The 15,044-nt window shown below is 40.0% G+C and overlaps 1 protein-coding gene across 1 annotated transcript; it reads right to left on the minus strand.

The window, feature by feature from the left end:
- Positions 1-3,529: 3,529 nt before the first annotated feature.
- On the minus strand, positions 3,530-12,643 carry LOC121905621 (ATP-sensitive inward rectifier potassium channel 12-like). Its single transcript, XM_042424011.1, has 3 exons — positions 12,599-12,643; positions 6,785-6,893; positions 3,530-5,741 (listed from the first exon to the last, which is right to left on the minus strand). Exons 2-3 carry the CDS (start codon positions 6,874-6,876, stop codon positions 4,100-4,102), a joined length of 1,734 nt encoding a protein of 577 aa, XP_042279945.1. The 5' UTR covers positions 6,877-6,893; positions 12,599-12,643; the 3' UTR covers positions 3,530-4,099.
- Between the last annotated feature and the right edge of the window lie 2,401 nt (positions 12,644-15,044).

Below are 15,044 nucleotides of genomic sequence, written 5' to 3' on the forward strand. Positions count from 1 at the left end.
ACAAATGGTGATTTTTCAATTTTTTAATAAATACGAATCAAATTTAACCTGGAATATTGTCTTGTATGTATAAAAATGTTTATCTATCAGATGCACAAAAATACAAACGTTGTTCCATTTTTGTATATTCACTTTTTGAAAAGTCATAAAATTTCAGGCTAAAATTAACTTTGTTTTTACTGCTCTCAAACGCAACAAACAAATTTGACCTAAACAGTATGTAAGAGTTAAGACAAGATACTTTAAAACATGCAAGCCTGTCCTTTAAGGACTATTGCATTCAATCATATTCTTAAGAGCAGCGGTTCCCAACTTTTACAGCAAACAGCGACTTGCAAACCTTTGTCACAGGTTGCATATATCTGTAAGATGTGAGCACTTCCACCAAAGAGTGACTTTACTCTATGAATCTCTAAGACTTGTTGTTAAGTGAATAACTGTTATGAGCCTAAAGAGGTAAAAGTATTTAGTGATTCACAAGAAAAAAAAGGAGGATTTGAGAAAAAAAGACAACTGAGCACACTGCATCTGCTGATGAAGATGACTGAAAGCTCCAGGACGGCTACTAAATGGACCTTGAGGTGAGACTGTTTGATGTTATTTCACACAGATTGGATCTTTTTCTTTCTCCTATCACATCAATCATCTCATGACCTCTCAAATTGATCTTGTGATCACTCAGAGGGGCTCCGGGAAACTGTTGGTCTTTGCTCAGAGAAAATGTCTTGAAACAAGTTTTGATCTCATAATCCAAACTTCCTGATATCAACTCCTTCTATCAACAGGATAGAATAAACACAACATAACAAACCCACATAAAAAAAAGCAATTCAGTGATCAACAGCACAGGATCACAGAGCATGTTAGCACTGTCACTGTCCAACCACATGGGGGAGCTTGTACAACAGCCAGAAACAAAACTCTACATCACAGTCGGATGGACTTCAGTGCCTCTTAATGTTTTTTTTTTTAAAATTTTGGTCAGTGCCTCTGCCTATGTGCACACTTCTCTTTTTGTCTCTCTATTCCTCCCAAAGCTTTTCACCTCTCATTCGTGCGTGTCCTTGCTTCAGCCCAGTTTGTTCCTGCGTGATCTGTCCGCGACTAATACGCATTTCATCTATTTCTATCTGTCCTTCACTCTCTGGGACTTTTGAATGGAGACATAAGCAGACAGAAATGACTGCATTTGGGTCATGGAGGAGTTTCATCGTGACACTCCTCAGGTCTATCCTAATGTGGGTCTTCCAAAAGAGGAGTTGTAAGTGAGTTAGATGGGAGATAGAGGGTTTGTCCTTGTTACATGGCCGGATTAACCTGTTTGGAGGCCCCCAGGGAAGAAATTTGCTGTCAGGCCCCTGTTGTGCCTATCAAATATCAAGGTCAGCTTCGTTATATTTATTGCAGAATGTGTTGTCCTGGTTGCTTAGCAACAGAGTTTATGGGGTGACTCACTTCCAACAGCAACAACAGGAGGTCAGAATAAAATATCAAGTCAATGGGAAACTGAACTTCAAGACATTTCACCTCTCATATAAAAGGCTTCTTCAGTTCTGTCTTCATCAAAACTACTTGACATACACTCAACAAGCACTTTACTTGGAACACCTGTGCAGTCTAATGCAATCCAATATAACAGCTCTGCCATAAATTCTACTTTTGTGAAGTGTTTTGTTGACATTGTCAAAAAGGTGATAATTCTACTTTATGTTTATTATTGAGCTCGTAGTGGGTGTTGGTGGTGTACTGGAGTGCATTAAATTGAAAAGTGTCCCAGGTATTTTGTCCACCATCATGTATGTTAATGGAGTGGACAAAATATTAGGAACACTTTTGACAATGTCATCAAAAACTGAAAATGTACAAGTTTTGTCAAAGTAGAATTTATGGCAGAGCTGTTGTATTGGATTGCATTAGATCGCACGTGTTACTAATAAAATGCTTGTATTTCTCTACAACATTCAATATTCATGACAAAATAAACAACAACAAAGTTTAAAAAGCATCTTTGGGTATGATTTATTAATCATCAGGACTGTGTGGGTGCAGTTTGATTAGGTTTGATTGTCGGTGACAAAACAAACCACCAACTGTCATCAGATTCTGATTCAAACGTTGCTAAATCCTGATTTCACAACTGAGCCCCATCCATTTCAAACCACGAGAAAAATGCCGACAAAACAGAAAAACAGGAATCTTTTATGTTAAAAAACCAGATCTGTCCAAACTTGTATTTATGTCCAGGACCCTATCACTCACAAGAAGCTGACTGACAACGTTTTAAGGGCTTTTAAAACTAGAATTTGACACAGGGCTGTAGACAGGACCACAAGATTACATAATAATGTAGAATATATTATACTTATATTGTACTGGTGCAGGTTACCAGGCAAATTACCAATAAGACTAATAATCTACAGCCACACCAATGACTCCGTGAGGCTGCTTGGCACAGCATTGCTTTAAGCTAAATGCTAACATCAGCATGCTAACATGCTCACAGCAACAACATGCTTATGTTTAACAGGTCATTTTTACCATATTCACCATCTTAGTTCAGCATGTTACCATGCTAACATTTGCTAATTAGCACTAAACACAATGTACTGCTGAGGCTGATGGTATTGTTATTAATTTTGCAGGCATTTGATCATGAACCAAGTTAAAATGTTGACCTGATGATGTTGCTAAATAAAAACTTAAGGGATGACGAAAGTTATCACAATTCACCCATAGGGGACAATGTATGTACCAAAATTCATGGCAATCAAAGCAACCATTGTTGAGACATTTCCATCAGATGAAAAGTCAGATCACCAAAGTTATTATGATACATCATCTGGGAACAATGAATGTCTGTACAAAATTTCCTGTCTGATAGTTGTTAAGATATTTCAGTCTAAGTGGTCGACCAACCAACCAACCAAACAGACTGACTGACTGACATTAGCATCCTTAGAGCTGCTAGCATGGCTAACAAGTAGTTGACACAACTCGTTGAACTTGGTGTTTTAGGTACCCTGGAGGTGTGGGCGTCCAGAGCAGTTGCCTGCTTTTCCTGCATTTTAATCCAACCTTGCTTGTTAGAGAGAACTTCTTTCTTCTTTCACCACCCGTGTTTTGATCCAAAGTCAAGCCAAGAAGAGGATGATCTCATCTAATTTGGTGGTAATTGGCGTGGGTGGACTGAAAACCTTAAACCAGTGAGAAAATATGCAATTGAGACTCAACAGAGACAATTCAAGCATAACAGTATATACTGTTTTGTTTTATTAGGTGCTTTGTCATACAAAACAACACACTGTTGCAAAGTCTTTGCATCTATTGATAAAAGTAAGAATAAAGTGCTTGTTCTTCATCTGTACAGTACATATTTACAAGGGTTTGAATTCTGTTTCATTGTACAGGATTTTATTTGATTGTTAGAACTTGTTTTCTATTATGGTATATAATGTCATGAATAAAAAAATGGAATGGCTCATTATTTAAATATGAAAAGTAACAGAACTCAGAAAGGAAGACAAAAATCCAAAATGCAGAAATCATTTATTTTTATACAGAGAAAATAAATGTGTAGAGGTTTGAGCATTTTTGTCATGCTTCCTTTAAAATAAGATAGTTTTTCTCTCATAACATTTATCTGTATATGATGTATAAATCAGAGCTAAAGTGATCATTTTTAAATTGAAACAAAAACACACCATATTTACAAAAACTGATTGGAAATCAAGAACAGAAGGCTTGACTTAATTCATACACAGGTCATATTGAATAAAACAAGAAAGCAAGAAAGTTTTCAAGATACCTCATGATTTGAGAGAAATACCTGGTCACCACATTTAAAAGTAGATGAGCTGTGTGTTGCTTAGATGCTGATGTTACAACTGAAAATGTACAATACCTGAAACCAGAGCAAGTTATGAGCTAAAGCTGCATGAAGTTTGTGACAGCTGCAAAAAAAAAAATCCCTCTCTTTCACGAGATGTACAGTTTAAATTATGTCCTTCATCTTTCATTGTAACACTAGTTCAATACTTTGGTTGCACGCAGACAGAGAGAGGAAACAAATAGAAGGGCAGCCATTACCCATTGATTGGCTTTAAACTCCTGACTCTCTGCTGATGTATAAAGGTAGGGTGGGCTGTAGTCTGTCGAGGCTGATCTGATTCTCTGTGTCCAGCACACACAGCATCTCCACCGTCTGCTCCTCCACAAATGTCTCCTTGAATCCCAAGTGAATGTCATCTCTCAACTTTGCCTCTCTGTCACCTCTAACGCCTAGACTCACTGCCTCATCTTTGTCATCCTCCTCTTCCTCATCATCCCCACAGCACAAGGCTACCTCGTTCTCGTAGCAGAAAGCGCTGGGGGAGTGAGGGCCCAATAGGTGGCGAGCTGCCCTTGGGGCAAACGGTGACGGAGACCGGGAGTAACTGGCGGTGGAGGATGAGGACTGCCTGCCACGACCCGTCATCTGGCTCAGTTCCCTGGCACTGCAGTGAGGCGTAGATGGCACTTCGTAGGTCTTATGGAAGCGGGAGTAGTCCACATGGTAGCGGTCGCCCTTCTCAAACACCACGGGCTCAAAGCGGTGACCCCACAGGATCTCCTTGGCCAAGTAGGAGCTACGGGCCTGAGTGGTCATAGCTGTGGCCTCCACCATCCCCTCCAGGATGACCACAATTTCAAAGTCCTCTTTCTGCAGGTCGGTGTGGCTCAGATTATACAGCGGACTGTTCTTGTTGATCTCATGGACCACCACCAGTGGTGACACGAGAAACAGCCGATCCAGCCCATCATCATAGCCAACATCAATGTCTGTTTGCTCCAAAGGGAGGTACTCTCCCTCCGCCGTCACATGTGGCTTGATGAGCTGGGCACGCACATGTGCCTCAACTATGTGGCTCTTGCGCATGTTCCCCAGGCGCCACATGAGGCACAGCTTACCATCACGCAGTGCGATGACGGCATGATGCGAGAACAGCAAGGTCTGTGCCCGCTTCTTGGGCCGCACCATCTTTGCCATGATGGTGCCAATCATGAAGGAGTCAATAATGCAGCCCACGATGGACTGGACCACCACAGTCACCACAGCGACTGGGCACTCTTCAGTGACACACCGGAAACCATATCCAATGGTGGTCTGGGTCTCAATGGAGAAGAGGAATGCCCCAATAAAGCCCTGAATATGGAGAATACATGGCCGCCATTCATCTGGTTCTCCCTCTGCGGTGCTCCGAGGATCCCCTTCCTTCACGGGAATGCGAATTTCAAAGTCTCCATGGGCCAGTGCCACTCCCCAAAAGATCAGGCCAAACAGCAGCCAAGACAGAAGGAAGGTGGTGGTGAAGACAAGCAGCAGGTAGCGCCAGCGTATGTCCACACAGGTAGTGAAAATGTCAGCCAGGTATCTCCGTGGCTTATCCTCCATGTTATTGAACACCACGTTGCACTGGCCATTCTTCTTCACAAAGCGGCTGCGCAGGCGGCCGGTGCCCAGATCCAGGCCCAGACGACATGAAGGTGAAGCACGGCAGCTGTTGTGGACGATTGGCTCATTTGTCACTCTCAGAGACAACGCCCCTCTTCCTTCATCGCTTCCTGGACACTCTCCTCCTCCTCCGTCTTCACCTCGCATGCAGGCCCCTATTAGTGCCTGCTGAGTCAGAGGACTGTGGCCATTGTGGAGGCCCAGGGTGGAGATCTTCACGGCATCTTCATCTGTGGAAACGATGCTGTATCTGCAAAACAAGAAGGGAGAATGTGAGTTTGGGAGAATTGAATGTTTGCTAAGCCCTGCCCCCAGTTATTATTGCCTGTAAGTTCTATAAGTAGGTTATAATGAGGAAAAATGTAAAATAAGACATTTCTTTTCTACATAACAGTGTTTAGCTGATTAACTTACATACATACAGATTAAACACTACAAGGTAAAAGGTTTTTAGGATGAGAACTAACCAATGTGTTTGGCAATGCAACCTTGGGTAATGTTGGCTTGGGTTGCTGGGGTGTAAACTTCTCCAAATCCAATAAAGAGCAGGACAGAGACGCTAACGTTAGCCTTCCTACCAAGCACCCGACGTCAATGGAACTTGTTTTTTGGACTAAATCAGGTCAGACAGTTGTGGCCGTTATTTAGCCTAAAAATAGATGAAGATTCAGCTATGTTTGGACTGTCAGATTTGGTACCAATTTGGCCCAAATATAGCCTACCATATAAATGACTTCCAACTTAAAATTATGATTTATATCTTGATGAAAACTGGTTTTCCAAACTAAACATTGACAGAATTCAACACTGGTTTCCACATAGTACAAAGTTGATGTTCTTGTTGTGAACAAGGCTTTTTTAAAAACTCATAATCCCACAAACTAATTAGTTAATGATGATGACTCCTTGAATTTGGAAGTAATGCTAAGGACACTGCTGTAGGTAGTAAGCTAGTTAGCAGCACATGCTAAGGTTTGCGGCAGACCAAACAAAATCCATTCCTTACAACTTTGTTTTTGGACAGGCTAAAAAAATCCTCAACACTACACACCCACAAAAACTTAAAATGCAGAGTATCACTCTTAATGCACATACTCTTTCAACATGTGGAGAAATCAAAAACTGGTCAGGCCTGCTGTATCCAGATATGGTTACTAAGCTATGAATGGACAATCAATATTCAAAGGAGGGGTTTAGCAAATAGTCCATTGGTTGTTTTGGTACCACTTTCTCATACGTCATCCTTGATAAAAAGTTTAAATAAATAGTTTACAAATACTTTTTCCCTCTTACCTGTTGACTCGCACCGCTCCCATGGCACTGGTGATCATCAGGCTGTATCTGCAAGGGCAGTAATGTAGGTTGGGGCGGGCAGTTCCAACCATTAAAGTACTTTTCTTTTCTGTGAACAAAACAAACAAAAAGGAGATTTCTTCAGACATCTTTTTTTTTTTAAAAATTACGTCATTTGAGATATGAAAGTATAGGATGTTTTTCAAACATAATCATGGAATAAAACAATACGATACAAAGTTTGATAAAGATTATAATTTCTGCACCCACCAAAATAAAAAAATACACCAATCATAAATCCCTCTCCACAACTATTGGCCTTACCCTAATGCACAGAGTAGACCAGACAGTTTTGTGTAATGAAAGCTTATTGATTAGGTCCTTGCTAGTGTTTAGCCTTAGGGACCTTCAGGCCAACCAGAGCTGGAAAACCAGACATGCATTGGGAGGGACAAAGGTCTAAAAAAGAGATGAATCAGTGGTAATCTACTATTAGAGGAACAATTGATCTGCTGTTTGGCCTGATGACAAGGTTGGAGGGTGATTTTACTCGGCTTATTATGTCAGCATGCCGAGAACCAGGAGCACCAAAAACCACTGGGTTGCATAACCAATAGAGGGACAATCGCACGCAATACAAAGGGGCATTGGTGGTTTGATGTTTTTGAATCGCTTTGGCTGACATGAATTAGTTGACAGCACAGGTGTGTATTAACCAAGGTAGTAACGGATTGTCTTGGGAATATTTCTGACAACTGCAGTTTAAAAGCCTTCATTCAATACTGCTGTCACGCCAATAGCAAACACACGCTCTGATACACACACACAGAAACACTCACATATACAAATCTTGATGGGATTTGGTGTCATGTAATGTGTGTGATGCTCCCAGACTTCTCTCCCTCTTACACCAGGGACAGATGTTACGAACTGGCTGCTGATTGGCCGGATGAAGGGTGATTTTCAGCTGGATAATCCCAAAAGGGCAGATGATTACGTCAACTTGATAACTCCCACAGCTGGAGGAAAGTGTCCTCTACGAGAAATCACAACCTTTTCTTACAGGGTTCTTAAAGTCATCGGCCAATATGCACACGGGTCACACGGGTCAGTCTCATGTCAGTGCCAACAACGTCACGAGTGGGATCAGCGAAGCACAACGCAGTTCATGTCAGTCTGTTTGAACGGGATTTACAATGGAGGCTGTATTGTTCCGGTGTAGTTCTGATGAATTGTGGTTTTATTTGTATTATATTTCATTTTATCATTAATTGATACTATTGGTAGTACTTGGTAGTAAGTGTCAGTGTAGCAGCAACAGTATCAGTTGTTTGTGTTTTTACGTGTTGGTCTTGTTTCTAATGTTGTTGTTGCTGCCAAACATCTGACTCATCCCACATGGGAATACAAGACGCTATATATCAAACGTAAAAATATAAAATGCATCCTCCAGTAATATACAGAACCAATAAATAAATAAATAAAAAGAAAAGAAAAGAAACATTGGTTACAACATTAGATGTACTTCTACATACTACATACAAATATATTGATTTTAAGATGTTTGAATAAGTTGTGCACTTAATAGCAGAAGAAAGAAAATAAATGTTACAGCCTGAAGTTTATCCTGATAAAGGGGTTTTATTCTGCTCTCCCAGGCTTTCTCTGAGTAACTGGCTAATGTAAATGTTTTGTATGTAAACAGCCAACTCAGTCTTTGTGCATTATCCATATTTACAAAATCAATTTCTGTTTTTTTATCTTATTAAACTAGATATTGTTTGCTTCCTGGTTAAAAGGAATCATTGAAATATCACATTGAACAACTCCACTTGCATTCTGCAAAGATGTAGTCAAAAGCAAATTTCAATTACAGTGGACAGTTAAGTTATTTTGTGTTATATTTTTACATTTTACTGAGAACATATCGTTGGCTAAAACTGCAGTGCTGTTACTTCTGAAAAAAGTTATTTTGTGTTTGCTGTTACCTTGCAAGACAGCTGGATTCCAAAGATCATGACATCATGAGATCACATGATGTTTGTGTCCAAACCGCCGGCGGTTCAGACCAATCAGTGTTGCAAATCCAGCTGCCTCGCAAGGTAAGACGGTGATAGACGATGATAGACAGATGGCTCATCCAGTCACCTGCCAAGTATTTTTTGAAAGTGCCTGCCCTTTTCTAAACAGACAACCCAGATGGTTCTGTGTAATAAACCATCTGGCGCGTCAGGTTATGTTTGCTATTATTAGTGTCCAAAATCCGCATTTTTACATACAGTGGATGCAGTTATATGAACACCTGTAAAGTATGATGCAATCTAATCTAATAGTCCTGTAACTGCCTTTGTAAGGCTGATGTATGTGTTATATTCAGCTGTTCAGCTGTGAGATGATACAGAGGTGTAGATTCAACAGTAACTTGTCAATCTGTTGGTCAAAACGGGGAAATATCTGACAATATAAAGCTGTATAATAGTGATGTGTTGGTGTGATGAGATTTACAAAACAACAAAAACATCTTAAAGTGAATTGAATGAATGAAATCATGTCAACAGATCTATCTCCATGACAACTGAGCAAACTCCATCTATTGATGAGCACTGTGTGATACAGTCGAAAGCTCTGGAAAAAAGCTATGAGGACTTTGAGTTGGAATCATTTTAACTCAAACTCCTCTTTTACTTAATCTCAACAAAAATTAACATTATAAACCTTACAACGCATTTGTTGCTTGACTATTACATGTATATCAGTCTGCATTAGATTTGACTGATGTCTAGTTAGTTAAATGTCTTTTGAACAGGTTCACGCATTGTTTACATTATAATTTATGGTATTTAAGGCAAAAGAACTAAAGAAGAAGTTTTGTGGATTTTGCAGCAGTAGATTTGTTCTATAAATGCTGATAATTGCAAATATTCTAAAGATGTGATTCTGGCCAAAAATTTAACGGATAATAGAGAACCTTAAATATCTTCACTTATTAACAAGATATTTCTGCTAATGCAGCCAACTGTTGTCAGTGTAAACCTACATGATGTCTTTTTCTCTCAGCAGACAGGAGCCCCGGGGGAGAGTTTCAGTAATTAATGGTTGATCATAGTTACTGTATTAGCCGTCTCCATAGGAACATCTCTCATCTCTCTATGGGGCTGACTCGCTCTGAGTGTGCGTGTGTGTGTGTGTGTGTGTGTGGTGATGGTTTATCATGTGAGACAACTTGTGAGGAGGTGGAGTAGAGATAAACTGACAGAGAAGATGGGAAGGAGAGGCGAGGAGAGGAGAGGAGAGGAGAGGAGAAAACAGGTCATGGACTGTCCCTTGAGGGAACCTATATAACTCATAACGAAGCACCAAAACCTGCCCGACACGACAGGGATAAACTGCAGTACACTACAGGGCTCTACAAATAACGATTATTATCACGCTGTGTGTCAAAGGCTCTGAGAAGTCTGATGTTGCTCTTATTCCCATACGTCAGAGGAGCCAAACTGACATATATTACATAATCTCATGCAAGGCAAAGGATGCAGGAAGCCCTTGTCAAATACCAGATTAGTATCTCCCTTAATCTCCCAATCCAAACAACAATATGAAAGGTGGACGGCAGTCGCCGTGTGACCTGCCTTAAGCCCTTTTGTGTAATCTGCGATCTGATGATATGAGAAAGGAAGGAGGGAGAGATAAAGAAAGAAAGAAAGAAAATAAGAAAGAAAGAGTGTAAGAAAGAAAGAAAGAAAGAAAGAAAGAAAGAAAGAAAGAAAGAAAGAAAGACTTGATGAGGAAAGCAGAGGCTTTACAGGTATGAGGTCTTTCACATTGGACAGAGTGCGACAAAATACAGATTAAGATGAAGAGATTATGACGACAGATAATATTTCTACATGTGATTCCATTTATAGAATAATGGAAGATTTACACACAGAACTGAAGTGTGAAAAAACAAAGTCACTGTTTTATCTCATCCCAGTGTAAAAGCCTTTTCTAAAAGCCTCTAAAATGAGTGAAAATGTATGAAAGACTTGCATTTGGTCAGACTGTGATTTCAGAGGAGATTCTTTCACCTTTCTCTTCTCTTTCCCTGCCTCTCTCTCCAACATGCTCTCTGAAGGAGGGCCTACACTTGGACACAGTGTCCCAAACCTACAGGCTTGTACTCATTCTGACTTTGAAGAACTTTAGTCATCCTGAACACACACATTCACACCACACACACGCACACAAAATGCTAGAAATAACACTAAATCAACAGTAAAAGATGAACAATGGACAGTAAATCAAACTTATATGTAGTTGTAAGTGCACTTACTCAAGTACAATTTCCAATTTCTTCTACTTTATACCTCTACTGCACTACATTTCAGAGGGATGTATTGTAGTTTTTTACTCCACTACATGTGTTTCACAGCTGTAGTTATTTTGAAGATTAAGATCTTACGTACAAAATATACGATCAGTTTATAAAATCTGATGCTTTGTAAACTACCTAAGGGCATATAAAGTTGTAAGATTCTCAAAAACATGAAAATGCTGCTTACATTAGTGATAATATTCCAGTGAATATATGTATCATATGACACTCTGAATGGTGCATTATACATAATGAGTATGTTTACTAAAGTACATTATGCTACTTATACGATTTTTATAGTGTGATAACAGATCTTAACCAATCACTGCTTAAAACTAATTAAATCTTTAGATAAGAATTACCTCTAATTTTACATCTTGCATCAGTTTGAAAGACGACATTCTAACCCCTGCTATAAATTTGGGTCATACGCCTTAAAATGTGCTGTTAAAGGTTGAGTGTGTAGGATTTGGTGGCATCTAGCGGTGAGGTTGCAGATTGCAACCAACTGAATACTCCTCGCCCCCACCCTCCCTTTCCAAGCAGGTAGGAGAACCTACGGTGGCTGCAAAACTCGCAAAAAACGCGAAAACGCGAAAGGCCCTCTCTAGAGCCAGTGTTTGGTTTGTCCACTCTGGGCTACTGTAGAAACATGGCGGTGCAACATGGCAGACTCCATGGAAGAGGACCCGCTCCCTCTGTAGATATAAAGGGCTCATTCTAAGATAACAAAAACACAATGATTCTCATTTTCAGGTGATCATACACTAAACAAAACATTCTTATGAATATTATATTCCGTTTCTGGCAAGTCCGTTCCGTCAGATGCCACTAAACTCTACAATTTGTACCTTTAAACGTGTCAAATTTGAAAACAATAGATAAAAGTAATGGTAAAGTTTCCATCTTTGGCCATGCGTCACTGCTGCTAAATTCCGATCAACTGATCAAACAGTGTAACCAGAAGTTATGACAGTGTAGTTTGCAAACTAAGCAGCTGTGACGTGTTTGTTTCAATGAGGCCACAGGAGCTGTCCAGTGCTGAAAATCAATCCAAAGCCTGCAGGAATAATCAACAGCAGGGAGGGGGGAGAGAGCCAAATACTACCCTAACCTTGAAAATGATTTTGGCCTTTAAAATCTTTACCTATATCTGTTTACACTCCCCACACGTTTTACAATCGACTTACTCAGCCACATGAACGGTTTGTCTAAGTATTGATTATGTTTTCTGAGTATTTAGTTTGACAGAAGAGCCACAGGCAACTATGGCAGAGATATGACTGAGATCAGAGTTTCTTACTAAAATGTGGAGATTGTGAGCTGACTCACAAACATAAACAAGCTGGAGTCAAGTGAAGAGATATTTGAAATGCCTTTTGAGACTATCAGATCATTAGTGGTTTTGATAAACAGCTGACAGAAAAAAAAAACAGACAAAATAAAAATGTAACACTCACCTTGGTGTTTCTGCAGACTGAATCACATGAAGACTAACATTGGTTTCATCCTCATAAAAAGATACTTAAGTAGGTTTACTGTTGTTGGCAACGTCCTCTCCTCTTTTCTTCCTTTTTTCCTTCTAACAGACAAACACCTTTTTTATAGATCTGCCCACAGATTTCTCTTGCACAAACTTGTAAATGTCTCCAGTCTGAGCTTTGTCTTGTTGCTCCATAGCGCTTAACAGAGTCGCTCCTGCCTCGGCTGTGCATCTGCCCCGATCTCTGCCAGAGTGTGTGTGTGTGTGTGTGTGTGTGTGTGTGTGTGTAGGGGGGGGAGAGAGGGAGAGAGAGAGAGAGAGAGAGAGAGAGAGAGAGCGCTCTGATTACGTTCCTATTTATATATGCTATTGTTTTCCCCAGAGTGTGGAGATGTGGATTGTATAATTTAGACTTTAGCCCACTCAGACAGATACTTGCGCTGACATCCAAAAAACACAAACACCAGTGGAAACTCTTGTAATCCCACAAAATTCCTGTAGAGACTTAAGATATTCTCTGTGGCATTTTACAATGTGTTTATGTTGACTTAATGGTGCAAAATGTTTTTGTTTATCCCAGTGATATTTTCACCGGTATAAATATCACTTTTTCCTACAATAAAGGACACAAGAAACATAACAAAACAGGAATATCGATACACACACAAAAAACAACTGAGAAATAAAAAATAAATAAATTAAAACATGTATATATCATACTGCAAAAGCTGCAGAATCATGAGAATCTTTAGTAGCATACGTAAGCTTTTCCTCAGCTGTTGATTCAGTGCTTCAGTTTTTTTCCATGAAAGGCAATATTGCAGTTTTACCTGATTGATACAAAGTCTGACCAGTTTTACCATAAATTTTGATTGTTTTAGACCTAAGATACAAAAACATAGGCAGAGAGGGGGTGTGGCTTTGGTGCTCTTTCGGGAATTTATAACCCTTTCTTAAGGGGGAATTTGCTTTTATTTTATGTAAGATATACTCTCAGAGAGACCTGTATTGGTATACATGTGAACTCAAGTCACATGACTAAAGGGATACTCCAGTGATTTTGCATTCACAAAGTTGGTAGACTTGTAAGAGGAACATTTAAAAAAACATAGTGGTCAAAATCAAAGTAGCAGCAACTGAGATATCTTGAATTTTAGTCTCTAGTATGGGTCAAGCTCTAAAACTGCTGGATCCTACATTTCCCATAATGCACCCCAACAGCATCTTTTATAAGACTTCTCCTGCGTGGTCAATGCCCACATCTTTAGAGCCCCTTGCCTATGTTTGCAATGCAGCCTTTCTGTTATGAATTTTGAATCTTTAAGGCCAACCTGATATTTTTCCAGACTTTAGAAAGTTTCTGAAATTGTAAAATCTGTGGATTGGCCCTTTAACCCTAATGACTCATGACCTCACTTTGACTTTAGCTTTTTGACTTGATATCCTTCCCAAAACTAAAGAAACATCTGTGATAAGAAAACAGTGCATCCATTATCAAGGTCATTGGTTCATCAGTTCTTCTCGCTGTTCTAACGACAGTCGATGGAGTCATTGGAGTCAACTGAGGCCAAGTGTAAATGACAGTCATGGGAGTTATCACAGGAGACCAAATGTGAATGGTTGTTAAGTCTCCTGGGAAGGGATGAAGGGACACCATTGTAGGTGGGGGATAAATTGTGTTGTAGACCTCCTCGTCTGTTGAGGGATGGTCTCTCTACTTTGATGTCGATAGACTCCTTCACTCATCTTTCAAACCATCTGTCCTCCATATCCAAAATATGTACGTTGTTGTCCTCGAAAGAGTGTCCCTTATCTTTCAGATGTAGGTAAACTGCAGAGTCTTGACCTGAGGAGTTGGCTTGGTTGCTTAGTTTCCCCAATATGCAAGTCTATGCATACCTCACTGCATTGGACTGCATACACTAGATTGCTTTTGTTGTGTTTGTGTTTGGTCCTTTCTGATGGACCAGTTTCCGTCTTAGTGTGTTGCTGGGTTTGAACACAGGGATGCTGTGTTTGTTGAAAATCTTCCTGAGTTTCTAAGATACTGCAGGCACATATGGAATGATGATTTTGTGGCATTTATTCTTCTTTTCTTCACCACCCGCAGTGTCAGTGTCCTAGATGTTGCATCTGTTTTCACAAAGGTCCAGTTAGGGTATCCGCAAGCTTGAAGTGCATCCTTCAGGTGTTTGTGCTCCTTGTCTTGGTCCTGGGCACTTGTTGGTACATTATCAGCTTGGTGGTGCAGGGTTCTTATAACTCCTAGATAATGCTCCAGTGGGTGGTGAGAGTTAAAGAGTAAGTATTGGTCTGTGTGTGGCAGTTTCCTGTATACTACAATGTGGAGGCTCCTGTCCTCCTCAATGTGTACAGCATTGTCAAAAAAAAGGCCAAACTGTTGATCCTGACGTCCTCTCATG

This window comes from Thunnus maccoyii, chromosome 2 (genome assembly GCF_910596095.1).
Source record: "Thunnus maccoyii chromosome 2, fThuMac1.1, whole genome shotgun sequence".
NCBI classification, from domain to species: domain Eukaryota; kingdom Metazoa; phylum Chordata; class Actinopteri; order Scombriformes; family Scombridae; genus Thunnus; species Thunnus maccoyii.